Genomic DNA, 27,024 nt, shown 5'->3' with positions numbered 1-27,024 from the left:
ACAGGATAGAAAATAAATTAAAATTACTCACCATACGAAATACTACTAGAACTGATGAATCTACAGAGTGTACGTGAAAGAACTTGTTCCTCTTATAGCAGCTGTCTACTTTAAATCACTGGAGAAATGAAGCACTCTGGAAAAAATGCTTACAGTATTCCCATTTTCAAGAAAGATCACTCAAAACTACAGGCCCACATCACTGATGTCTGTTTGTTGTACTCTGAACACAGTTTATGCTCATGTTTTATCTTTCTTGAGGTCAAAAAATCTCCTCTTTATGAATCCTCATAGCTTTCGTCAAATATTTATTGTAACTCAGGTCACTCTAATCGTCCACAAGGCCCAGAAGGCAATAGATGCTGGCATCTAGGTCAATATCATGGTCCTTGAATTCTGGAAGATTTTAGATGGAGTTTTTGTCACCTAATGAACAAAATATAAGCATAGGGAATTCTAATTGGATTGAGTACTTCTTAGCAAATACTTGACAACACAGCGTGTAAATTCTTAACAGAGAAAATCTTCAGATGTAAAAGTAAATTCTGTTCTAAACCTTGGGAGTATAAATAATAGGATCATTGCTGTTAACAATATATACATATATATGAGCTACTGCATATGCCAGAAGTTCCATGAGGCTGTACATGAATGACGCTGTTATATACAAAGAAGTCACCATGCAGGAAAATTTAAGACGACCTACAGAGAACTGATAGTTGGTGAAAAGTTTGGCAACTGAGTCTCAACAAAAACCAATTTAGGTAACATACTGCACATAAATAGGCAGAAAGACTGATTACTGAGTGATTCCAAGACAGCCAAACAATCACTAGAACTAGTCTCATCTATTAAATATCTGGGAGCATGTGTTCAGAAAGATTTACAGTGGAATGACCATAGAAAACTAACTATTGAATGGCAGATAGCAGACAGATTCATTGGAAAAATGCTCATGAAGTGTAGTCACCAATAAAGCAGGCTTAGCAACAATCATTCTTTCCATTCACCATTTGAAACTGTAACAGGAAAGAGGGGAAGTAACAGTGGTACACAAAGTAACATTCCCAGATACCAAAGATTGCTTGCAGAACGGAACATAGATTTGACAATATTATAAAAATGATAGCTCCTACTCACCTTATAGCAGGGATGCAAAGTCGCAGGTAGGCACAACAAGTAAGTTAGCTTTCCGCAAAAAGGACCTTCATCGGAATTAGATGACACCCCCTCCCCCTCCCCCCCCCCCTCTCTCACTCGCACGCAAGCACGCACGCACACACGAACACACACACACACACGCGCACGCACGCACGCACGCACACACGCACACACACACACACACACACACACACACAAATGTAACTCAAACACGCATCACATTTTTGCTGTGCCTATCTGCAACTCAGCATTTCCGCTGTGTGGTAAACAGTAACTACAATATTCTTTTCATAATACTATCATTACTCCATCCTGGGTTTTCCACTGTTTGATAAATACAGATATACTACACATAAGAATGGGCAAATCCTTTAAAAATTTAGGAAAGCCAGGACTTTGCTTTCAAGGCCAACCAGACTTTGGAGTGGTAAATGAACATACCAACAGTTACTATCACCATCACCATTATCATTATCATATTCATTATTAAGTATTACTAAAAACTATTATGTTCAGGAACTTACTAATTATGATCATCAAATGACATTTCAAAATCATTTACTGAGCACTATGGCAGGAATTAATTGTATGCTAAGAGGTCTCCTCATTCTGTGTCACAACATTAAAAGTATTCATCAAGTAACTTGTCTGAGAGAAATGCCTGACAAGATAAAGTAAGGAGCTTCCAAGATTCTCCAGCATACCGCCAGAGCCCAGCATACCGCCATGACAAAATGACATGTCTACCTGTGTGCTGGCGGTACTTACACCTGCTGGTCCAGAGTTTGTCCCTCACTGGCCCCACACTGTGCTCGGCGGCTGCAGTACTGGTGGGGGGGCAAGAGTCTCAGTTGCCCTCCACCTGCCGTCGCTGTTGTATCTCATGTCTGGATGTTATGTTCTGCTTTGATGGAGCTTAGTATTGGCACCCATGCCTTACTCAGTTGGACAGCAGTATCCATGTTGAATAAACTATCAGCCACACAGATTTAAATTGTTTCTTTGAAAATTAAGTCGAAAATTAATCGGTGGTAGCCAGGACATTCGTCTGCTGGTAATTCATTTTATCTACACTTTCAATGCAGTGTTCTGCTTTTGAAGACTTGTTGGGCAGCAGTAAGCATGTGTGGCGCTTATGTTCTGTATGTTTTACCAATACAAGTTTCTCCGTATTCACATGGAACTTTGTACATCCTTCCTTTTTTGAGACCTAGGTCATCTTTCACTGTCTGTAAAAAAAGCCCATATTTTGGGTGGCGAGAAAAAACTGATATTATGTGGTGTTTTCACAGCAGTCTGCCAATTTTTGATAGCACCTTGCCGCAAACTGTAAAATGCCATTTTCTTATTGTCTTCTTCTGTGGTTTCGGCCTCCAAGTCATTCTTGGGGCTCTTGCGTTGCAGGGCCATCCAAATCTGTTGACTGCTGTACCTGTTCTTGTGGAACATGGATTCCAATTGCCACAGCTCTCTTATCAGGCTCTGTTAGTCTGAAATGGAGTATCTCCTGTGTACAAGACTGTTGAGCACTGTAGTGTACACTGGCATTCTTAGGAATACCCTGTTCCACTCTGAGCCTTCAGGACAGCTGAAGATAATTGTGACGTCCAATATGCATGCTCCGATCTGTGGCTTTGGCTTCCTGAACTCAATAGACGAGAGAGGGCCACTGGCAATGTCAAAAGGGCTCCCAAACAAATAAAGGACAGAGTCAGGGACTTCAAACTTGGATGTATGACTTGAGTCGGATGATGTATATGTTATAAGATGGATATGTTATGTTGATGTTGACTTATTAAGTTTTGTGTGAGCTATTTGATTTGGGATCTGTCTATTACTGAGCTGAAGACTTAAAAATAGGATTTTATGGCAGAGTTGAATTAATTTAGTAGTTCAGAAGAGTTAATGCTTTTTTAAAACGCCACCTTTCCATAAAATGAAGATCATTAGAAGATCTTACATGGCTACGGGGTTGGATTAACTGGACCACAAGAATAATCCAGAAAATATTTATGAAATTTATTAATGTCAACACATACAGAGAGAGTAACAGATCCAATATGACTGCGACAAATCACACATAACTATGTAAGATGCATTATATCATAGCAAATGCTTAACTAGGACATCAAGAAAAGGAAGTTTACCATCCTTTCCAATTTACATGGCAAGCTGGATGTTTTTATGGATGGAATCCAGATGCTCTGAGAATTTCTGTGGTTTTTCACCCCCCATACAGAATACAAGCTTTATTATGGACAGTGACAGATGACACAGGTCTCAAAAAAGTGAGAGTAACAAGTTCTGTGTGAAAACAGAAAAACTTATATCAGACAAATGACCTTCACAATCAAAGATCGATGTACAAAAACAAGCGCTGCACACACTTAACCACAGCCCAACAAGTCTGCAATAGCAGAACGCAGTATTGAAAATGAACATAAAATGAATTACCAGCAAATTACTGTCCCGTGCTTTCCAAAGAACCAATTGCTATCCACGTAACTCATAATTTAATAAACAGACACACTTACTTCCAACTGAGCAAGGTACGACTGCCAATATTAAGCTCCATCAAAGCAGCACACATCATCTGGATGCAAGGTGCAACAGGGATGGCAGGCAGAAGGCAACTGAGGCTCTCACCCCAATCACTGCAGCTGCAGGACACCCCCCCCCCCCTCCCCCCATTTCTCCCTAGGCCCAGGGTGAGCATGCCGTGGGGCTGGTGAGGCCGAAACTCTGGGACAGCAGACATAAATACCATCAGCACACAGCAGACACATCAGTCTGTCAGTACCACCCAATGATGGCAGAACAGTTATTTGTCGAAATGCTGTGGATCTTCGACAACTGGATCCAGCAGTAAACCCAAGAACTTTGGAAGCAGCCTATAAGTCGGGATACCCTCACCTCCTCTCCCCACTTTCATTATCACATCATATCATGACTTAAGGGAAAGATGTTACTACTACTGCTATACATAACAACACAAATTGAGAAGTAGGGATTGGCAAAGAAAATCTGTGCCAATGAAGGCCAAGTATGGTATTTTCACAGCCTTTCGTTTTTCACTTCAAAATACTTAGTTGATTATCATGTTCGATTCCATGGGAATGATTGTGCCCCACAACCATGGTGTAATCCAAGGCAGAAAGAAGGTCAGCATCGATTGTAATCTCATCTGCTTTGTTTATTGCAGTGCAGATCTAGATTTCAACTGACAGGGCAGCTACCATCAGTGTGTTGTAAATGGCCATGTAGATTGAACATAATTAGAACTACCTAACTCAGGATTAATGCTACAATGCTTTTATATGCCCTAGTTAAGATTGAATGTGAGCCATTATAATTGCTTTCAGTCTACATGACTACTTTAAAGCACCAAACACATCTGCACTGTCAGTTAAAATCTAGATCTGCAATGCCTTATCCAAAATTCTTGAAAAAGTAATGTATTGTAGAGTAGCTTCACACCTTTGTAAAAATAAAGTTTTAACAAAATGTCAGTTTGGTTTCCAGAAGGGCTTTTCAACGGAAAATGCTATATATACTTTCACTAATGAAATATTAAATGCTCTGAGTAACCGGAAGTCACCTGTTGGGATTTTTTGTGATCTATCAAAGGCTTTTGATTGTGTAAATCTTGGAATACTTCTAGATAAGCGCATGTACTGTGGTATGAATGGTACAGTGCTCAAATGGTTCAAATCATATCTAACTGGAAGAGTGCAGAAAGTTGAAACAAACAGTTCACATAATATGCAAAAAACTGGTGATTTCTCAAACGGGGAACAATCAAGAATGGGGTGCCGCAAAGTTCGGTCTTCGGTCCTCTGCTGTTCTTAATATATATTAATGACTTGCCATTCTATATTCACGAAGATGCAAAGCTGGTACTTTTTGCTGATGATACAAGTATTGCTATCACACCCGACAGACAAGAATTAACTGGTGAAATTGTAAACGATGTTTTTCAGAAAATCATTAAGTGGTTCTCTGCAAATGGGCTCTCATTAAACTTTGACAAAACACAGTATATACAGTTCCACACAGTAAATGGAATGACCCCATCAATAAATATAGACTTCAATCAGAAATCGGTAGCTAAGTAGAATATTCAAAATTTCTAGGTGTATGCATTGAAGAGTGGTTGAACTGGAAAAAACACACTGAGGATATGCCGAAACGTTTCAGTTCAGCTACATATGCTATTAGGGTCATTGCAAATTTTGGCGTATACATCTGAGTAAATTAGCTTACCACGCCTATTTTCATTCTCTGCTTTCGTATGGCATCATATTCTGGAGTAACTTATCATTGAGTAAAAGAGTGTTCATTGCACAAAAGCGTATAATCAGAATAATTGCTGGAGCTCATCCAAGATCACCCTGCAGACACTTATTTAAAGAGCTAGAAATCTTCACTGTAGCCTCACAATATATTTATTCACTTATGACATTTGTTATTAACAATCCGAACGAATTCAAAAGTAATAGCAGTGTACATGGCTCCAACACTAGGAGAAAGGAAGAACTTCACTACTCAACATTAAATCTAAATTTGGCTCCGAAGGAGGTAAATTATGCTGCCACAAAAGTCTTTGGTCGCTTACCTAATAGCATCAAAAGTCTGACGAATAGCCATATAGCATTTAAAAGGAAATTAAAAGAATTTCTTAATGGCAACTCATTAGATGAATTTTTGGATATAGTAAGTGGGTAATTTCCCAACCTCCACAACAACAACAAAATTATTGAGTGTCATGTAATATTTTGTCTGATGTAATATCTTGTATAGACATATTTTATTAACCTGACACGTTCCATATAATTACGAAGTGTCGTATTCATGATCTATGGAACAAGTACTAATCTAATCTAATAAGACAAGACAGATGGCATTACGACAGATGCTGGTCCTCCCTCCTTTCCTAGTTTGTTGATTTTCTTTTTACAATAATGGAGGGTGGGGGGTACAGTCGTTACTGTCATGTAGACAATATGAGGAGTGCTTGCACTACAAGTGATGTTGGTAACAAGATTGACACACACACTTTCTTTATATGACGGAGTGTAAATGCAGATTGCTGATTAAACATGCACTACTCAGGAATGAAGACATTGGACACCACTTGAAATCCACTCCTTACAGCCAAGAATTATCAAAAGGCAACTATCATTTTTTCAGACCTCTGGGGCAATAAAGACATGATGCTTCTGCGGGACAAGGTTTTGTTAGTAACTGGATGTTAACATCTCCATCTTCCATCAAGGGTGGGAGTAAAAAATATTCTGGATCTGAAAGAAAAAAAAAAATGTATTTCGAAATTAGGAGACCATGTACGAAAAATGAATTTACTTTGTTTCTTATCACAGTCCTTTTTAAAAAGTTCCTATTTGCATTGAATTCATCCTTGACTATCATTTCACACTTGCAGAAACCTCACCAGTGCATAGTAATGAACTCAGATCAGAAATATTGTTATGTTATTTGTATTGTATTCTATAAATGCTGTGGAGAGGACTCTCAAGAATGAGAAAAGAAGTTAAAAATGTGCAATTTCTTAGAGTGCAACACAAGAGAATAATAAAACCCAATATTTAATATAAAATTTTTAATATTAGTGCAATACACACACACACACAGCACAAACACACAAACCACAGCATTGCAGTCAATGTAATGTGTGTGTGCATGTGTGGTTTAGATACTTCTGAAGGATGATATTGCCTGGAAGCTCAGCAAAGTACTCAATCGTCTTTGTGTTAACCTTTAAAAGCCTCACCTGTACTGAGAGTGGTTAAGTATACTACTTCCTTTTAAAAAATGCAAACATTAATATAGTACTAAATGACTAACCTGGTGAATTGTGCACTGTGCCACTTGAAGCTTGCCTATCAAAAGCTTCCAGGGACAAGAAAAATTTTATTTTCAGTATTTATAGTACTGATGGAATTCAAAAAATTTAAATGTTGTCACAATAAACTCATTAAGAGGTATAAAAACTTATGTTAATGGTTTAACACAGTAAGATAAGTATTAGACAATGAAACTGTGTACTCGTATATGGCTCGAGGCAGCCTGACTCAAAGCTTGCGAATTATCCAGACTATATTCACCCAGGATTTGAGAACAGAAGTATTCAGGGGCTTTACACATAATTTCAAACTTTTTGTAAACTTTCCTCAGTTAGGGGCTTAATGTTAAATATTTAACACATTAACTCATTTGTTAAATAATCAGATGTATAAGGCTGTTTTATACATGGAAGTTTGATTCTCTTACAGAACTGCGAATCGAGGTTACTGGTCACTTTATAATAAAAAATGTTAGCTTTGAAGCGTGTAGAAAATCACACCTGACTCACTGCTGCACACATTTTGCTCAGCAGTAGAAAGTATGCCACAGTAATAACAACTTAACATAACATTACTTTTATCACAGCAGCCCAATTCCAGTCCTTGGCAAAAAGGAGACAGCGAAATTAATGGAAAACTTTATGATAAAATGTGCCTGCAGTCTTTTTCTTTACTTCACCAGTGCACATTCGTAAGTCATATCTTCATCTTCTATATGTTGTTTACATTGTTTATGCATAAACAACGTGTGGAAGTGACTTCATGTACAAAAGACAGTAGGCCTATTCTATCATTAAGTCAGCCAACATTACTTTTACTGGTTTTGTCCACTCTAAGTAAAACTTGGCAACATAAGAAATTCTACAATTATTCATGTTTCTTCTACATCTAGAACAGAACAACAAAGTGATTGACACCTAGTTGTTTACAGGACAGCTACCATGGAAACAACCAGAAAATATCATGCCTGCTATTCTGTCCATCGCTGTCATTCTTGCTCTTCTACCTCAAGTGCCAGTTGCCACAGTCAGTTCCAGAAGATGCTTTCGACTGGTAATGTAACAACTGTGGTCAGTTTTTGTAGTTAGCAGTGTTTCCGTGTGCAGTGTTTTCATTTTACATGACAGAATGTCCTACACTAGCTGTGTAAGTGTGCAGAAAACTGGTATGACTATTACCACCCTGCCTAGCAAATTGGATACTGCATGTTAAAGGACAGAATGGAAATATTTCTGAACAGAAGCACTCAACTGCTGCTGGGGAAGCCAAATTCTATGTGCAGACTAACATGGACCGACAACATCACCCCCTCCCGGGCTTGACTGTTAACCAGTTTTGTTATTTGGCTCAAGCTATAGATACAATCATAGAACATTCTTTAAGTTGCGAAGAGTCTTAAGTAGTGCATGGTTTCTGACGACGGCCAGAGTACCTGTATATACAAAACTTGCAATGATTAAAAGCATGTTCTGTGATTGCACCTCTGAAGAATAAAAATAATTCTATAATAAATGTCTATCATTTTTCTCTAAAAGACAGAACTACCTATTTTATAATAAATTCTACACCTGCTATTACATCAAATATGAACACAGGGAATGTATTCACAAAATAAGGCAGATAGAATTACTTAGTAAGCAGGGGAATAGCTGCTTTCTGGTAGGTCTCTCTTTCCTAGAAACTCTGGGTACCGTTTCCCATTTCCCATGCCCTTCCACCCTACCACTTTTCTTTCCTCCAATCCTGCCCTCTTTTCTGTAATAAGGAGAGGTGCTTAGTCCTGAAAACTAACCGTTTCATATCTTTCTATGTGTTCCTATCTGCTACTGTTGTTGCTTGGCAAGTACATTTCCTCAGTGCATATTGTAAATACTTTCAGACTTCACTGTTTCATTTCATGCAAATTCATTAGCTGGTAACTTTAACACAATTTTCTGCTGCTATCCTACACTGTCAATAACTCCTAACACCATTTATTCATATGCTTAACATTACTCATCCAACAGCATTAAAATGCTGCACCTATTGTAAAAAGACGAGGCTCCATAGTCGTGCAGAAGGTGTTTCCATCCATCAGCCCAATCTGTGCGTTGGCTGGTTGGTGACGCAACAAGTGCTTTTTGGGAGGTATCATGTCTTCAAGAACCTCCTTGTGTGGTTCCATCACTTCTGTGACCGTCTTATTCTGTATTTTAGCCAGTACTTCCAATGAATGCATAGTCTGAAAAATAATAATAATTTGGTGAGCAGCAAAATAAATAATGATGGCAGAATTACAGCGAGTATGAATACAGGCTGGCATTGGCCATAAAAGCATTCTGAGAAAAATAAATTTATTAACACTGAATATAACTAAGTGTTAGGAAGTCTTTTCTGCAAGTGTTGTACATAAGTGCAATTTGAACAATAATCAGTACAGAAAGGAGAACAGATGCTTCTGAAATGTGTGCTGCAGCAGAATGCTGAAGATTGTATGGCTAGATCAGATAAATAACCTATGAGATGGTACTGAATCAAATCAAGGAAGAAAGCGCATACATCTTGACTAAAAGAAGGGAACTCTTCATAACACACACACTGAAACATCAAGGAACAATCATCTGGTAATGGAGTGAGATGTGCATTTATGAGGTTGTAAAAAGTTCAAAGGAATCCAGACAAAAGTGACATTTGAGGAAGAAAGTGTACCCATTATGCTGCCATTATGTCTGATATATGCTGTGACAATGAGAATATAAGAAGAATATTAGGGCATATATAGAATGTTGTTTTTTCCCACCTCACTCAATATGAAAACAAAATAAGACAGAAGATCAATGATATTGGTACGAAACACCCACCAGAGTGCACATAAGTGGAGCACATATGTAGATGTACATGAAAATACTGCAAATCATACAGGAAGTATCATGTAACAAAGAGGATGGTAGTGACAGAGAAAGATCTTCAATTTGTTTATCAACTCCAGCCTCCCATATGGCTAGCAGACCTGGACTCCCGCACATGAACAAAGATAAAGTCAAATTGACAAGCAGGGCGTTAGTACCTTTATGTTAAATATAGCATGAAGAGAGAGATGTATAAAACATTCTCAATTTACTCGTCATGTCAAATCTGGGTAAAACCTGGAGCTTGCGATGACACCCTCAATCGTGTTCATCACAAATGATTACTGGTGGTGCTTGTGTTGTGATCATAGCTCATACCTGACTTGTAACTGTTCGGTGTATGTCAGCATTACACCATGCTGCCAGGGAGTGTCCTCCTCTGTAATGATGGTTCCAGAAATCATGTAGAAATTTAAGCAATTCTGTGCATTTCTCTGTCTCCTCAGTGCCTAAGAGCACACTTCCATGCACTGCTAATTTCAGAGTTGCTGTCCTGAATGTGGCTCTTTTCGAACTTTCTTATTTTAGGTGCAACTTCAATAACAGAATCCTAGTATGCAGAAGTGTGGGACAAGATTTTAATTTCATGGAACATTATTCTGCTTTTATTTGTAAGACTGTGTTCAGCAACTGCTGATTTCTCAAATCCTCTATTTTTAATGTGCCTTTGATGTCTGCCACAGTGGTCAAGAATAGTACGAACAGACTGACAAATGTAGTTGCTTCCACATTCTAAAAAGTGTTCTATCTCCACACTACGCAATGCACACCTTACAGTATGCAGCAGATAGTACTTTGTGTACCACCTTCACTTACCTCCTGTCCTGTTCCAGTCACAAACGGTTAGCAGGAAATATGACATGAGTCAGCCACCATGAGAGCTCAAATCTCTCTAATGTTATGTTCTTGGTCTTTTCTCAAAGATATATGTAGCAGTAACCAATAAACTGGTTGAAAGTACATTCTCAGAATTTCAGCAGTAACCCTCACTGTGATACAGTATGCCTCTCTTACAGTGTCTGCTGCTTATAAATTCCAGAGCTTAGCAGGCTGCTGGATCTCCTTTGTCTTCTTGTTGGTCAGAAATAAAAGAGGTTTTATGACTCTTCTTCCCAGGATCCAACATATTTTGCTATTTGCAGCTCTTCAGAAAGGAAGGAATGCAATTGGTAGTCATCATTTGATTTTTAACTTTTTCACACTTTGTTTATTGAGATTTCACCCAGATTTCATGCAATAAGCAATCTGAGAGTGTTTTATACAACTTCGATAACATTAAAATACAGAATTAGAAATAAAGATTTAGGAAAGAAAGGGTGGTATGGCATTGTTCACTGGGAGACCTCAAGGGTTAGGCTGAGTTGCCTCATTGAAAAGGGTTCCTATCCTCTGTGAACAATGGTCGTATTCCTTGCAGTGTGCAACACTTGCCTTCTACGTCTTTCTGCAGAATTTAGGTGACTGTACTGGATGTATGTACAATGAGGTGATAGAAGTCTTGACATACCTCCTTATGAGTCAGGCCTGCCTTTGGCCTGCTTTAGTGCAACAACTCAACATGGTATTGACTTAACAAGTCATTGAAAGAAAGTCCCCTGCAGAAATAGTGAGCCATTCTGCCTCTATAGCCGTCCCTAATTGGGAAAGTGTCACCGGTGCAGGATTTTGTGCATGAACTGACCTCACGATTAAGTCCTGTAAACATTCGATGGGATTCATGTTGGGTGATCTGGCTAGCCAAATTATTCACTTGAACCGTCCAGAATGACCTTTAAACTAACTGTGAACAATCATAATCCAGTGAAATGGCACTTAGTCATCCATAAAAATACCATCATTGTTTGGGCATGACATATATGAATTACTGTAAATGGTGTCCAAGTAGCTGAACACGACCATTTCCACTCAATGATCAGTTCAGTTGGACCAGATGACCCAGACCATTCTATGTTAAATACAGCCCACACCGTTATGGTGCCACCACTACCTCTCTTACCAATTAAAATCAAGACTCGTCTGACCGTGCTTCAATTTTCCTGTCATCTAGAGTCCAACCGATGTGGCCACAAGATCAGTAAAAGCGATGTTTTTCTGTCAGCAAAGGCACTCGTGTCAGTCATCTGCTGCCATAGCCCACTAACACCAAATTTTGCCACACTGCCCTAAAGGACACATCTGTCTTATATCCCAAACTGATTTCTGCAGTTATTTCATACAGTGTTGCTTTTCTGTTTGTACTGACAACTCTACACAAACACTGCTGATCTTCGTAATTAAGTGAGGCCATCGGCCACTACATTGCCCATGGTGAGAGGTAATGTCTGAAATTTGGTATTGTTGGCACACTCTCAATACTGTGGATCTGCGAATATTGAATTCTGTACTAATTGCCAAAATGTAATGTCCCATACATCTAGCTCCAACCACCATTCTGCATTCAAAGTCTGTTAATTTCCTTCGAACGGCCATTATCATGTCGGAAAACTTTTTGCATGAATCACCTGAGTACAAATGACAGCTCCGTCAATAAACTGCCCTTTTATACCTTGCGTGTGTTATACTACTGCCATCTGTATATGTGTGTATCACTATTTCATGACTTTTGTCACCTCAGTTTGCAGTTTTTGTATGTCTATCCTTTTCAAGGGGGATCTTTGGGACAATGGCCGTTTGATATTGTGAGAAAATGAAAGGCCTACATCCATCCTTATGATTTTATTTATTTCGCTGCAACCAGTTTCGGCACTTCAATGTGCAATCTTCAGGCTGTAGTTGACATGACCTATATAGCATCAGAGGTCAGCATAACTGGTTGCGCAGATTATCGGAAAACTTTGGTGTTGGCACTCTAGCCATCCAAAGAGTTGAAATGGTTAGAGTGCTGACATAAACGTTTTTGGATAATCTGCATAACCAGTTATGCCGACCACTGGTGCGGTATGTATAGGGATCATGTCAACCCCTTCTGCATTAACTACAGCCTGAAGGTGGCGCATTGAAGCACTGAAACTGATTGCAACAAAATAAATAAAATCATAATAATGCCTGTAGGTGTTTTATTTTCTCACTCAGTTTATAGTGGCGTCATGTTTATGTTGTATGATGATGGGAGCAAGGACAGGGTGAAACCCAATGCCAGCACATAGCACCAATGGGGCTGCCAAGTTTAATGTCCCCATCTGATGGATGGATCACTGCCAACATTGCCACAGCCCTCACTCCTTACAACACTGAGCAGAGTTTGCAGTTTTATCCAGGATTTGATGTGAAGTCTGGTGACAAGGAACTTTATACAACCACATCTCCCCCGCTTGTTGTTCAAATACCACTGTTGAATTTTTTTTTCTCCCACCAGGATTCAACCTGACTTCCTTCAAGTCTTAACGCCATTGGCCAGGTGTGCGTTGCCAAACACGCCTACGGTGGGTAAGAACTGTGACAAAACAGGAGTCAATCGGTATGTTGTCATCAGCTAAAACACCCAAATCTTAGTGGGTGGGATGTGTAATGACATCTAATTATAGATTAATATGAGGTTGTCCTTAAAATAAAAAAAATAAAAGTGGAGGCAAAGGAAGAATATGGCAAGATAATGTGGATGACCATCAGGATCAACAATGGTATGGGACAGAGACCAGTGGAAGGAGTTGAGAGGGGGGCCAGCAATGAGACGTCTACAGCAACAAGGAATATGGAATGCACAAACTGGTGAAAAGAAGTGAGGACGTAGGTCAAGGGAGTAAATATATACAGTGATATTTCTACTTCTCTATATCAGTGCAGCATTAAGGAACACTATCAACCATTTGACTGTCAGGGCAACATCACTTTTCTAAAGGAATGCTCCAGGAAAAACATGAGGTTATTTACCAAAATTGTGGAAAGCCTAGAACAGCTTATCTGGAGGGGGATCTGAATCCTCCCTCTCCTGAATATACATTCAGTGTCATCCAGAATGAGATTTTCACTCTGCAGCGGAGTGTGTGCTGATGTGAAACTTCCTGGCAGATTAAAACTGTGTGCCCGACCGAGACTCGAACTCGGGACCTTTGCCTTTCGCGGGCAAGTGCTCTACCATCTGAGCTACCGAAGCACGACTCACGCCCGGTACTCACAGCTTTACTCCTGCCAGTATCCATCTCCTACCTTCCAAACTTTACAGAAGCTCTCCTGCAAACCTTGCAGAACTAGCACTCCTGAAAGAAAGGATATAGCGGAGACATGGCTTAGCCACAGCCTGGGGGACGTTTCCAGAATGAGATTTTCACTCTGCAGCGGAGTGTGCGCTGATATGAAACTTCCTGGCAGATTAAAACTGTGTGCCCGACCGAGACTCTAACTCGCAGGAGAGCTTCTGTAAAGTTTGGAAGGTAGGAGACGGATACTGGCAGAAGTAAAGCTGTGAGTACCGGGCGTGAGGCGTGCTTCGGTAACTCAGATGGTAGAGCACTTGCCCGCGAAAGGCAAAAGTCCCTAGTTCGAGTCTCGGTCGGGCACACAGTTTTAATCTGCCAGGAAGTTTCATTCAGTGTCATATTTCCTCAGTTCTTGCTGTATGGAGTGAGAAGTCATCAGCATAATCATTATTAGCAAGAAACTCAAGTTACTTAACATCAAACTTTAAATTATAAAAGTAATGTAACAAATGTCATAACCTTATGGGCAACGAAAATCTCCCCTATAAGAGACAAAGCGAATTCTACAAACAAAAATCTTTTGAAACTTTTTGTCCATTAAGATCTGTACAGAAGTAGTTACAGCATGCAGTTTATCTTGTTCCTTGACCTTTGGTAGGCACTGTATACAGTTTTTCACTGTTGCTAAGTGAATAAAATATGAGGTTGCTGAATATCAGACACGATATTCAACACTACATAGCAAAGAATGGACATGCTTTCCTAACTCACCTGCTCCCTGATAAGCGTGTTTGGCCTTGTGACCTGTCGCACCAGTTCATGTGTCACGTCAAACAGACTCTTACTCTGTGCATTGAGCAGGTCTTCATTGTTTTCATCTCTTTCAATCGGTGCTGCAGCCAAAGTCAGCATTTTCTCTAAGTTGTTCTTTGCCAAATCGACAGCACCATTGGACACCTAGAATTTAATACTTCAACATTAGTATAACAAACAAGGATAGCAACTAAAATTCCATATATTACCCTACATTCTATGAATATCTCTGTTAAATATGCTATTTCAATTACTTACAGTCGTAATGAAGGAAGTTACTTACCTCCCCTGTGAGGTCCATCATAACAAACAGAAGTGCTTTTAAGAAAACAAAGAGATGTTCGAATATCCAGCGCATATCCATACGTTCATAGAAGAACTTTATAGCGACGCAACCTCCCACTTTTGCGTACCATGCTCGATCGTAGCAGAGCGCACACATGCGCTCAGACAGGTACTCCATGAGAGGCAAGCGGCATGCCTTTGAATCAGAAGAAAAGTAAAACAAATTATACAGCAGATGATAAGCTGATGTGGACACAAGACAGCAATGTCTTTAGTGCAATTAAAGAGTAGAAGAAAAGAAATTTTTGCATTTAACAAAGCTACATTACAACATGATTTGGTCAGTCACTAAAATACTCAAAATTACCAAATAAATATCATGGACATAATTGTTAAATTAGAATAGCACCAATAACAGAAGTACATAATATTACAATAATAATCCCAAGCTTACAGAAACAATTTTCACAGCAACAGAAAACAATTTTCCACACTGCTTTCCCAGTCACTGGTTTTCAATACTGACTCCTAAATTACTCACCTTTCTGAATGTCCTCCTACAATGATGTGTAACAGAACACAACACAGCCTCAGTCAGTGTCCTGGATGGACCGTTGGGTCCTGACGTTTGACCGCTGTGAGTCGATATCCTTGCTGGTACAGCAACTCAGCAGAAGCCACTACCTTCGTATCATCAGTTCTACGTGCCAATGACCTGTGATGTTAACCAGTCTCCGAGAAGTTTCTACAATTTATCCCACTGTCACGCAACAACAAACAGACCATGGTCACTGCATAAGGGTGCCCGCCATCCTGTGTAGTAATGTGATGGTCCTAGGATCATGGTTTGGTGACAGCACTGATATAAAACTTTCTGGTAGATTGAAACTGTGTGGACCTCTGCCTTTCAGGGGCAAGTGGTCTACCAATTGAGGTACCCAAACACAACTCATGCCCTGTTCTCCCAGATTTTCTTCCAGTGAAATTTCCACTCTGCACTGGAGTGTGCACCAATATGAAACTTTCTGGCAGATTAAAACCACGTGCCACACCAATATTCGAACTGCGAAACTTTGCCTTTCACGGGCAGAAGTAAAGCTTAGAGGACAGGTCGTGAGTCGCCCTCAGGTAGCTCACTCAGTAGAGCACTTTGTCGCAAAAGGCAAATGTTCCGAGTTTGAGCCTTGATCAGGCACACAGTTTTAACCTGTCAGCAGTTCCACATCAGCACTTTCTCTGCTGCAAAGTGAAAATTTCACTCTGGAAACATCTTCCAGGCTGTGGCTAAGCTACGTCTTCACAATATTCTTTCTTCCAGGAGAGCTAGTCATTCAAGTTTCACAGGAGAAGATCTGTGAAGTTTGGAAGGCAGGAGACTAAGTACTGGTGGAAGTAAAGCTTAAAGTTGTGAGGATGGGTCGTTAGGCAAGCTTGAGTAGCTCAGTCAGCAGAGCATTTTCTAGTGAAAGGCAAATGTTTCAAGTTTGGATCTCTGTCCAGCCCACAGTATTAATCTGCCGTGAAGTTCCATATTTGCGCACAGCTCTAAACGGAATAAAAATTTCATTCTGGGCAGCGACGTACAGGGGTGGTTTGATAAGCCCGGTACATTTCCATGAAAGAACAGAAGACTTTTGTTGCACCTTCGTGGTTGGTAAGCTAGATTATTCCAGTACAAAGAATTTCAACAACGAAAAGCATACATTTCACTGTCAGCAGCCGCCTGAGATGGTCAGTGTTGACTGGGAATGAAAATGGAGAAAATAGAGTTTCTTGCTGTTATGAAATATTTTCATCTGAAGGAATGGACTGCCGCACAAATCCAAACAGAATTGGATGAAGTTCACGCAGACTCTGCACTATCACTGAAGACCATTTACTTTTGTATTAATGACTAAATGTGGTTGGACAACCACTGAAAACAAACACACTCCAGCCAACAAGTAGGGTCACCATACAGGAAACCACTGACAAATTTCATGACGGTAATGCAAGGCCTCCGATAAAAATTCATGACTTTGCCGATACGGTAGGCATCTTAAACTGAGTCAGTGCATCATTTCCTGCACGGAGAATCGGCTACGAAGAAGTTCTGTGTGTGAAGTGGGTCCAAGACTGTTCACAGGCAACCAAAAGCGCATCTCACAAAAACTGCAAGACAATGTCTGGCAACGTTTAACGACAGTCCGCAAGACGTGCGTCGATTTGTCCCTCTTGATAAACTTGGATCCAAGATTGCACACCACAGTCAAAAGGGCAGTAAAAACAATGGACAAAAGCTGGCCAAAGTACACTGGAGAAAGCAAAGGCCATTGTCAGCTGGTGAGCTGACCTTTTTTTGGAGGGGGGGAGAGGGGGGTGACCCTCACCCCACCCCAAGGTAATCCTCATAGATTATTTGTAAAAAGGCAGTACCACAAATGGAACACATTATGCTTCACTGCTGGATCTTTTGAAACTTGAGCATGGTTGGAATGCAAAAAAGGTGCTCTTTCCACCACAATAATGTACCATCCAACATATAAGTGATAATGGCAAACGTGCATGAATTGGGCTTTGAATTGTTTCCTCAGCCACCCTATTCACCAGACTTAGACCCAAGTGACTTCTTCCTGTTTCCTAACTTGAAACTTTTGCTAGCTAGGAATACATTTTCATCAAATGAGGAAGTGATAGTTGCAGGCTACAAATATTTTTCAGAGTTTGACAAAGTCTATTTTTCTGATGGGGTGAGAAAGCTGGAGGATTGCTGGGCCAAATGTGTATCCCTAAAGAAAACTTTGTCGAGAAGTATGGTGAGTTGTTTATAAAACATTTTATCTTGCTTTTTCACCAGACTTATTAAACCACTCTCATAAATAAACAATGTAGGAAAAAACTGACTGCTACTTACCGTACAGAAGACACATTAATTTGCACAGAGGCACAAGTGAATTAAATGACACTTGCATCAAGTGTTCAGTCACACTCTCCATCAGCAGAAGAAAAAGACACACCATTCATACACACAAGCAAGCACACCTCATGCACATATGACTGCCAATTCCTGCATCCCCCTCACAGGTAGGCGTGAACTCCAAAGCTACTTCAGCACAACTCGTCACAATGACTGACACATGACAGCTGATGTGTGAGGCCATGCTGTGCCGAATATAACATACTTAGCTGTGCCGAGGTTTAAATGCAGCTGGTTGGTGCTGACTTCGCAGAAAGGGCAGCATTTGTTTGTCAATGCAGAAATGTCTGAAAAAGATCACTGACCATGACCTGTCTATTGTCACACAGCAGTGAGATGAACTGCAGATACTTCCTGGAGCCTGGTAAATGTCCTGTGCCATTGGCACACACAAGTGGTGGTTTCTATTGAGTTGCTGTACAGGCAAGGGTATTGTCCAGCAAACTTTCAGATCCCAATGCTCCATCCAAGGCACCGAGCATGACTGTATTCTAGTCCTTTGCAGATGGATGAAATGAACAGTTTAGCTATCATCATGGCTGGAAGTAAATTGGAATTGTATTTTTAAGAAATATTTGCACATTAATTATGTCCATCACAGTTGTACAGTGTATGTGTTATCAAATTAAAATAAACTGTAAATCACATCATACTGCTAGCTTATTCCTACGTTTCATACTATTGACTGAGCTACTAGGTATACTGTTAAAACGTGTTTTATACAATGTGTCCGAAAGGTCAAACAGTATATCGAACATCTGAGCACCTATATATAAAATCTATGTATATTATCAAATCTGTATGTGCCCATCATACTTTACACAGATATTTGTTTGTCTCCACGCCATCCTTGACATCTTGCTATCAGAGCATATCAGGAACTATAATTTGAAAGACTACCTCAACATTACGGTATATTGATAATTTTTTCTTATGGACCGTTGATGATACTGAAGATGTCAATACTACCTCAAAACTTTGGCACAATTTTTAACTAGTACATTATTCTCCATAATGAGTTGTATAGTGTGTAAGTCCAGCCCTTTCATTTCACTGAGAGCTGGAGATGTTATTGAAACAAGGTCAATCCAGTGGCCTTGAAACTGTTCATTATGGCACTGAAGCATTGGAATATCAATGTGTGTCGCAGCTAAGTTTGTTGTATGCTGTAACCACGCATAATCCATGATGCCCTGTCTTCAAGTTACATATTAACCTCATTTGCATCAAGTGCAAATAAAACTGTACATCACTATCCTTAAAAAAATAAAAATAGAATACTAGTACTGTGATGAAATCCAGCCCATAACATAATATTAGGTGAATTCTTTTCTAGATCCTGCATATAACTGGGATTTTTCCTTAAAACATAAAACCATTTTCTTACTGTGTGAAATGTGATTACGGCATATCAGAAAGTCACACTTGACCAAAAACGGTATTTGGAAATTCTGCCAACAAAGCAGGGCACGTTACTATTTGTTGCTCCCAGATAATTCAGCTGCAGATATAGGTCTAAATCCTTTGGAAAATTCAGGATGGAATAAAAACAATGTGAAAACAATACACTGCTACTCACCACATAAAGGCGACATTGAGTGGCAACAAACTGGGAAGGGAGAAACATGTTTTGTTTTGTCTAGATCTCACGAAAGACTTTGTCTGATAGCGTGCAATATCTAGCAGCCTATGTTTCAATGCGCCTGTCTGCCACTCATCGCTTCCTCTATGTGGTGAGTAGCAATCTGTCGTTTTCACATTGATGTTGGCCTAAATCCTTTCATTTTCAAATCTTTTTTTAATGTGGTCACCTAATGCTCCGCCCCCCCCCCCCCCCCCCAAACACACACATTTTAGTTCATCCACTAAGCAGTCTGTCTTAGACACTGCTTCAAACAAAAGCATGTTTTCCCCAATCAAACAGAGTTGCTTTATGAGATGGGGTCTTGCCAATGTGGTATCTAAATGCACTCATATCTCTTGTCATTAAATCAGTCCTAAACAGTGTACCTGTGTCCGGTCACATCAGTCATGGCCTCACAACTTAAAATAATGCATCACTGAAATAAAACAATTTAATACTGACAACAATGCTTTTTCTCAGCTTCAAAGCATGGGAGGTGATAAAACAACTATTTATTTCCTCAGCTGCACTAAGGCAAGAGGGGGGCAGAAACTTGCTGCTCATCCTATACTCGCATGGACTGTGATGCATTTGTGTCAGATGTGGATGCCTACGGTGAAACTACAACTACACGTTATGTACCTTTCCATCCTGCAATTTTCATCATTGTAATGCCACACAAAACAGAGATACTTAAAAAACAACCAAACTAATTCTGAATGTCGGTATCACAAATGAAATAACACATATGAGATAGCAGCTGTACTCATGAGAAAGCACTTCTACTGCCATGGCAAATGGAACTGTCCATGGTGTACCACGATCGCCTAGTCATTGGATCCTATACTGGTCAGTGTAACAGTGAAGAATAATAGTGGCAACACACAATATTTCGCCACATTCTCTACAGCAATGTGCGTATGGTTTTGAAACCTCCTGTCAGATGAAAACTGTGTGCTGGACCACGACTTGAACCTGAAAGCTTCCTTCCATGGCCAATGTTCCCGCTGACATTTATTGGATACAGCTCAATACCTGTCTAACCGATTCAACCAGTCAGGACTTGCTTGTCTACCTTCCAAACTCATCAGGAACCCTCACATATATCTTGCAGGATATGCACTCCTGGTAGGAAGAATTGGTAGAGTAGTGATGTGAGCTGGGCAAATGACCAGTGGGAAGGACATATATAAACACACATTTGCCCACGAATTTGCCCAAAATATAGGCATTTACAAAAAAAAGTACTTTTTAAAGTTTTCACTGCTAGAATGTATAATTTACCAATTGAAATAAGGACTTAATTACTTTATTACTAAGAACAAAAGGAAAGAAGAGAGAAGCATGTTTTTTTCTGTTACCGACAGCTGCTTGTCGTTTACACTGTTCTTTTACTTTTTTTTAATAGTCTGTCTGTAAAGTCAAGAAGGAGCAGTCCTTGTGGTGGGTAAAGTCGCCTTTTCCGGAAGAACCCTGCCACTGGCCTACAGGGGGCCCGTCACCTGTATAGCAGTGTAGACCGATGTACAATGATATACATCTTTCCTGTTCATGTGATCTTAGTTGCCAAATATGTCAGTTAATTTTGTATACTTACTGACACGCTTCGGTATCCATAAGTGATGGATAATTGCCCTGCATTGCAATAAATGTGCAGAACACACAGAAGAGAAGGTATTTGTGGAGTAACGACTGTTCGATCGTCTCTAATGTTACTCCGGCGTGTGTTAAAGAGGCAATAAAAGAAAGAATTTATGACTAATATTATCAGTCTCAATCAAAGGGCTGTAATTTATGCAAATGTCAGCCTCGCCACAATACTGGAATCACCATGAAGGAAAACTAATAATTTTTGGAGGAAACCCATCATTGCAGACAGTTTCACAAAGTCGATCATTCGACAATCGATGGAGGACTTTTACATAAACCAAAAAATAGTGCCAAAATTATGGAAATTACTTACTGCCATTTTCCTTGGCGGGAAGATGTTTTACACAAGACACTGTGTGAAATGGAATTTACCTGGAAAGGATCTTTAAGTAAAAGAAGATTCTGGTAGAGATAACAGATATGCTTCACTGGCAATGTAAGTACCTGATCCAGAGGAGGAAATTAGGGGAGCTACGCAGAAAATTCTTTGGAACTTGGCTGGACAATAACACTGCTTATAGAAAATGTTGGCAGGAACCTGGCGTTGATGGCATTATGGACTACGTTAGCGGAAGCGATAGTATTATAGTGGTCAATATTAGATCAAAAGATGGGTTTTTACCCCAATGCACAGTTGATTTATAAAGTGAGATTATCTGGGGCAAATGAACAATGAAAATTTTTCAGATTGGATATCAACTAAAGTAATCCCAAATATGCCATCGAACTGTGTTATGTTATGGACAATGCTTCATATTACAACAAGGAGCATAACAAAACTCCAACTAGGTCCTCAAATGAAATGGAAGTGATTAAATGGTTATTAAAAAATAAGGTGGAAGCTGATTTGTCAATGAGAAAAACAAAATATTTAATTTAATTAAACACCATAAGCCAGAAAGTGAAATTAATAAAATACTTGAAGCTCATGGACACACTGTGCTATGACTTCCACTACACAACTATGAATTAAATCCAATTGAAATGGCATGAGCAAAGCTCAAAAATGTCGTCAGGAAGAAATACTGTAGGAGATATTTGCATAACGAAATTTCTGCAGTTGGTGAAAGAAGGCATGTAGCAATGTTTTATGATTCTGCTTTTTATTCAGAACTAAATTTTACAGTAACCAAAACAAAGCTTATACAAACACTTGTTCCCATTGTTACAAGCTTTGAAACGATAACTCAAAATGACTGGAGTGCATAATGCCTCCAAGTGGAGAAACTGGAAAGAGAGTACTGGGCTAAGAATGGAATTACTGAAAACATACTAGATTCCATAGTCATTAATTTAGAAAGTGACGGTGACAACAATATTGACGGTGATACAGTTGATTATGACCTCTGAAATACAATGTATGTATGTACGTACGTACGTAGGCAATAAAAATTTCTTAAAAAATACACTGTGTATGCTTTCAAGCCTGACTATGCTCATACAATATAAAGTTTCTTTTGGTAGAAATGTACTATATGGTAGTAAAAGTGTTAACAGTTTTCCAAGATAACTACAGTCAAATGTGGGTCCAAAGCAATACATTCCTTTAACACTAGTTGTAGAAAATCAGTAATAATTTAAGAATTTCAGGGTAAAATTAATTAATCTTTCCCTAATAGAATGTGATTCAATGATGTAAAACCTTTGAAACTTATGGAACAGCAGCATTTAAATGTATCCTGTCACTACATCTCTATCTCAGTTACTATTCACCTGAGTCTATGACATATTGCTTATAACATGTGCACAATACCTATTCCAAAGACTGCTGAAATTTCCTTCGAAACATGTACTCCCATTCTGGGCTTTATGTAAAATGCTTCACATACAAGGCACATTCACATATAAAATTTTTTGGTACAAAACTTGTTTGTTAATCTGCAGCAATGTTATCCTTTTCCAAATGTTCACCATTACATACTACACACTTTTTCCAATTCTCGAAACACTTTAGGAACTTTTTCTTTGGAATAGATTATAGGGCTCTTAATTGTGCATTTTTAATCTCATCCATGCTTGCAAAACAGCTGTCGTTTAAGGCCTGCTTTGAAATGTTTATACCACTTATATACCCTTGTTTTACTCATGACACCCACCAAAAGCAATATTTAACATTTCTAAAAAATTGATACACTTTATTCCATTCTTATAATAAAATTTAATATAGAATCTCTAATCTATTTATATACAAAACAAATAATCATTGATACTATCAAAACACATGCAACCTTTCTGACAGCTGACAATAGAGAAAATACCCAAATGCATAACACCGTGCAGGTACTTTTCAGACATCTTTACGAAGGCAGTGACAAAAAAAGTGGTGCAAATCGGACTAACAAAACACGCGAATTTATATAATTTCTGGTTACTTTTTAAACGCTCTTCATGTTGCAATAATTAAGTTTCAATACAGCCCTTCAAAGAAAACTAGTAGAACACAAAGTGAAAATGAGCCTTAAATTCTACAAATTGATTGCACTATAAGGGGTTTGTTTTACGAATAGCAGCAGAGGAATATACATTCACATGAACAGGCAATCGGTTCTATGATTGTAGTAGAATCCTGACTTCCATTCTTATGTCAATATTATTTACTCTATAATGTTGTCTTTCAGAAGAAGCTGTCGTCTTTTGTATTTCTTAAGGTCTTAACACATTTGTCTGAAAATAAACGGTGCCAGAACCTATCTGTACATGGCGTCACCACAGATCTAATAGTTAACATTTCAGACAAATTACAATTTCTATTCTGCTCCTTTCTTTACCTACTTTCATATGACTGCACTGCTGTGATAATAAAATGAGAACACAGAGATACAAAAGATTTAATAAAATAGAACTGATGTCAAAGACACTGGAATCATTTGATTCCAATACTAGCAACAGGGAATAACAATATTAATGTGGAAGTAGTAAACTGCAGGAGTGTATATAGAAATGTCCCAGAACTGCTCTCATTAATAAACGGTCACAATGCCTACATAGTACTAGGGTACTAGGGACGGAAAGTTGGCTGAAACCAAATGTAAACAGTAATGAAATTCTAAACTCAGACTGGAATGTATATCGCAAAGACAGGCTGGACAGTGAAGGGGGAGAGTTGTTTATAGTGATAAGTGCAATAGTATCGAAGGAAATTGATGGAGATCCGAAATGTGAAATAATTTGGGTGAAGGTCACGGTTAAAGCAGGCTCAAACATGGTAACTGAATGTCTCTATAGGTCTCCTGGCTCAGCAACTGTTGTGGCAGAGCACCTGAAGGAAAATTTGGAAAATATTTCGAGTAGATTTCCCGACCATGTTATAGTTCTCGGTGGAGATTTTAATTTATCAAATATAAACTGAGAGACTCAAATGTTTATAATGGGTGGCAGGGACAAAGAATCCAGTGAAATTTTCTTAAGTGCTTTATCTGAAAAATACCTTGAGCACTTAAACAGAGAATCGACTCGTGGCGATAACATATTACACTTTCTGGTGACTAACAGACCCAAACTATTTGAAACAGTTCACGCAGAACAGGGCATTAGCGATCATAAAGCGGTTACTGGTTTGATGATTTCAGGTGTAAATAGACATATTAAAAAAGGTAGGAAGATCTTTCTGTTTAGCAAAAGTGACAAAAAGCAGATTTCAGAGTACTTGACGGATCAACACAAAAGTTTTATCTCAAGTACAGATAGTGTTGAGGATCAGTGGACCAAGTTCAAAACCATTGTACAATATGCATTATATGAGTATGCGCCAAGCAAGATCGTAAGAGGTGGAAAAGAGCCACTGTGGTACAACAACTGAGTTACAAAACTGATAAGGAAGCAAAGGGAACTTCACATCAAAGCATAAACATAGCCAAAGCCTTGCAGACAAACAAAAATTACGCGAAGCGAAATGTAAAGTGAGGAGGGCTATGCAAGAGGCGTTCAATGAATTCAAAAGTAAAGTTCCATGTACAGAATTGGAAGAAAATCCTAAGAAATTTTGGTCTCATGTCAAAGCGTTAGGTGAATCAAAACAAAATGTCTAGACACTCTGTGACCAAAATGGTACTGAAACAGAGGATGATAGACTAAAGGCCGAAATACTAAATGTCTTTTTCCAAAGCTATTTCACATAGGAAGATTGCACAGTAGTTCCGTCTCTAGATTGTCGCACAGATGACAAAATGGTAGATATCGAAATAGAAGACAGAGGGATAGAGAAACAGTTAAAATCGCTCAAAAGAGGAAAGGCCGCTGGACCTGATAGGATACCACTACGATTTTACACAGAATACACGAAGGAACTTGTCCCCCTTCTTGCAGCGGTGTACCGTAGGTCTCTAGAAGAGCGTAACGTTCCAAAAGATTGGAAAAGGGCACAGGTCATCCCCATTTTCAAGAAGGGACGTCGAACAGATGTGCAGAACTACAGATCTATACCTCTAACGTCGATCAGTTGTAGAATTTTGGAACACGTATTATGTTCGAGTACTGACTTTTCTGGAGACTAGAAATCTACTCTGTAGGAATCAGCATGGGTTTCGAAAAAGATGATCGTGTGAAACCCAGCTCGCGCTATTAGTCCACGAGGCTCAGAGGGCCATGGGCACGGGTTCCCAGGTAGATGCCGTGTTTCTTGACTTCTGCAAGGTATTTGATACAGTTCCCCACAGTCGTTTAATGAAAAAAGTAAGAGCATATGGACTATTAGACCAATTGTGTGATTGGATTGAAGAGTTCCTAGACAGCAGAACGCAGCACGTCATTCTCAATGGAGAGAAGTCTTCCGAAGTAAAAGTGATTTCAGGTGTGTCACAGGGGAGTGTCGTAGGACCGTTGCTATTCACAATATATATAAATGACCTTCTGGATAACATCAGAAGTTCACTGAGGCTTTTTGCGGATAATGCTGTAGTATATCGAGAGGTTGTAACATTGGAAAATTGTACTGAAATGCAGGAGGATCTGCAGCGAATTGACGCATGGTGCACGGAATGGCAATTGAATCTCAATGTAGACAAGTGTAATGTGATGCGAATACATAGAAAGAAAGATCCTTTATCATTTAGTCTTCCGAAGTAAAAGTGATTTCAGGTGTGTCACAGGGGAGTGTCGTAGGACCGTTGCTATTCACAATATATATAAATGACCTTCTGGATAACATCAGAAGTTCACTGAGGCTTTTTGCGGATAATGCTGTAGTATATCGAGAGGTTGTAACATTGGAAAATTGTACTGAAATGCAGGAGGATCTGCAGCGAATTGACGCATGGTGCACGGAATTGCAATTGAATCTCAATGTAGACAAGTGTAATGTGATGCGAATACATAGAAAGAAAGATCCTTTATCATTTAGCTACAATATAGCACGTCAGCAACTGGAAGCAGTTAATTCCATAAATTTTCTGGGAGGACGTATTAGGAGTGAGATTTAAAATGGAATGACCATATAAAATTAACTGTCGGTAAAGCAGATGCCACAGTGAGATTCATAGAAAGAATCCTAAGAAAATGCAGCCCATAAACAAAGGAAGTAGGTTACAGTACACTCGTTGGCCCACTGCTTGAATACTACTCACCAATGTGGGATCTGTACCAGATAGGGTTGATAGAAGATAGAGAGAGAAGATCCAACAGAGAGCAGCGCGCTTCGTTACAGGATCATTTA

At 39.2% G+C, this 27,024-nt stretch overlaps 1 protein-coding gene across 4 annotated transcripts in view; it reads right to left on the bottom strand.

The window, feature by feature from the left end:
• The window catches only part of LOC126284735 (transformation/transcription domain-associated protein), a 392,578-nt gene that overhangs the window by 240,489 nt on the left and 125,065 nt on the right, over positions 1-27,024 (bottom strand). For 2 of the 4 annotated variants that reach the window (XM_049983877.1, XM_049983882.1), the window contains exons 24-27: positions 15,143-15,340; positions 14,818-15,003; positions 9,045-9,243; positions 6,354-6,461 (exon numbers count right to left, since the gene is read on the bottom strand). In XM_049983877.1, the coding sequence (XP_049839834.1) occupies positions 6,354-6,461; positions 9,045-9,243; positions 14,818-15,003; positions 15,143-15,340 (691 nt within the window). The remainder of the gene's footprint in view (positions 1-6,353; positions 6,462-9,044; positions 9,244-14,817; positions 15,004-15,142; positions 15,341-27,024) is intronic. The other 2 variants (XM_049983889.1, XM_049983896.1) reach the window with 1 other exon arrangement.

The sequence above is a fragment of the Schistocerca gregaria genome, chromosome 1 (genome assembly GCF_023897955.1).
Source record: "Schistocerca gregaria isolate iqSchGreg1 chromosome 1, iqSchGreg1.2, whole genome shotgun sequence".
Classification (NCBI taxonomy): Eukaryota; Metazoa; Arthropoda; class Insecta; order Orthoptera; family Acrididae; genus Schistocerca; species Schistocerca gregaria.
This window is presented reverse-complemented; position numbering and strand designations above follow the sequence as displayed.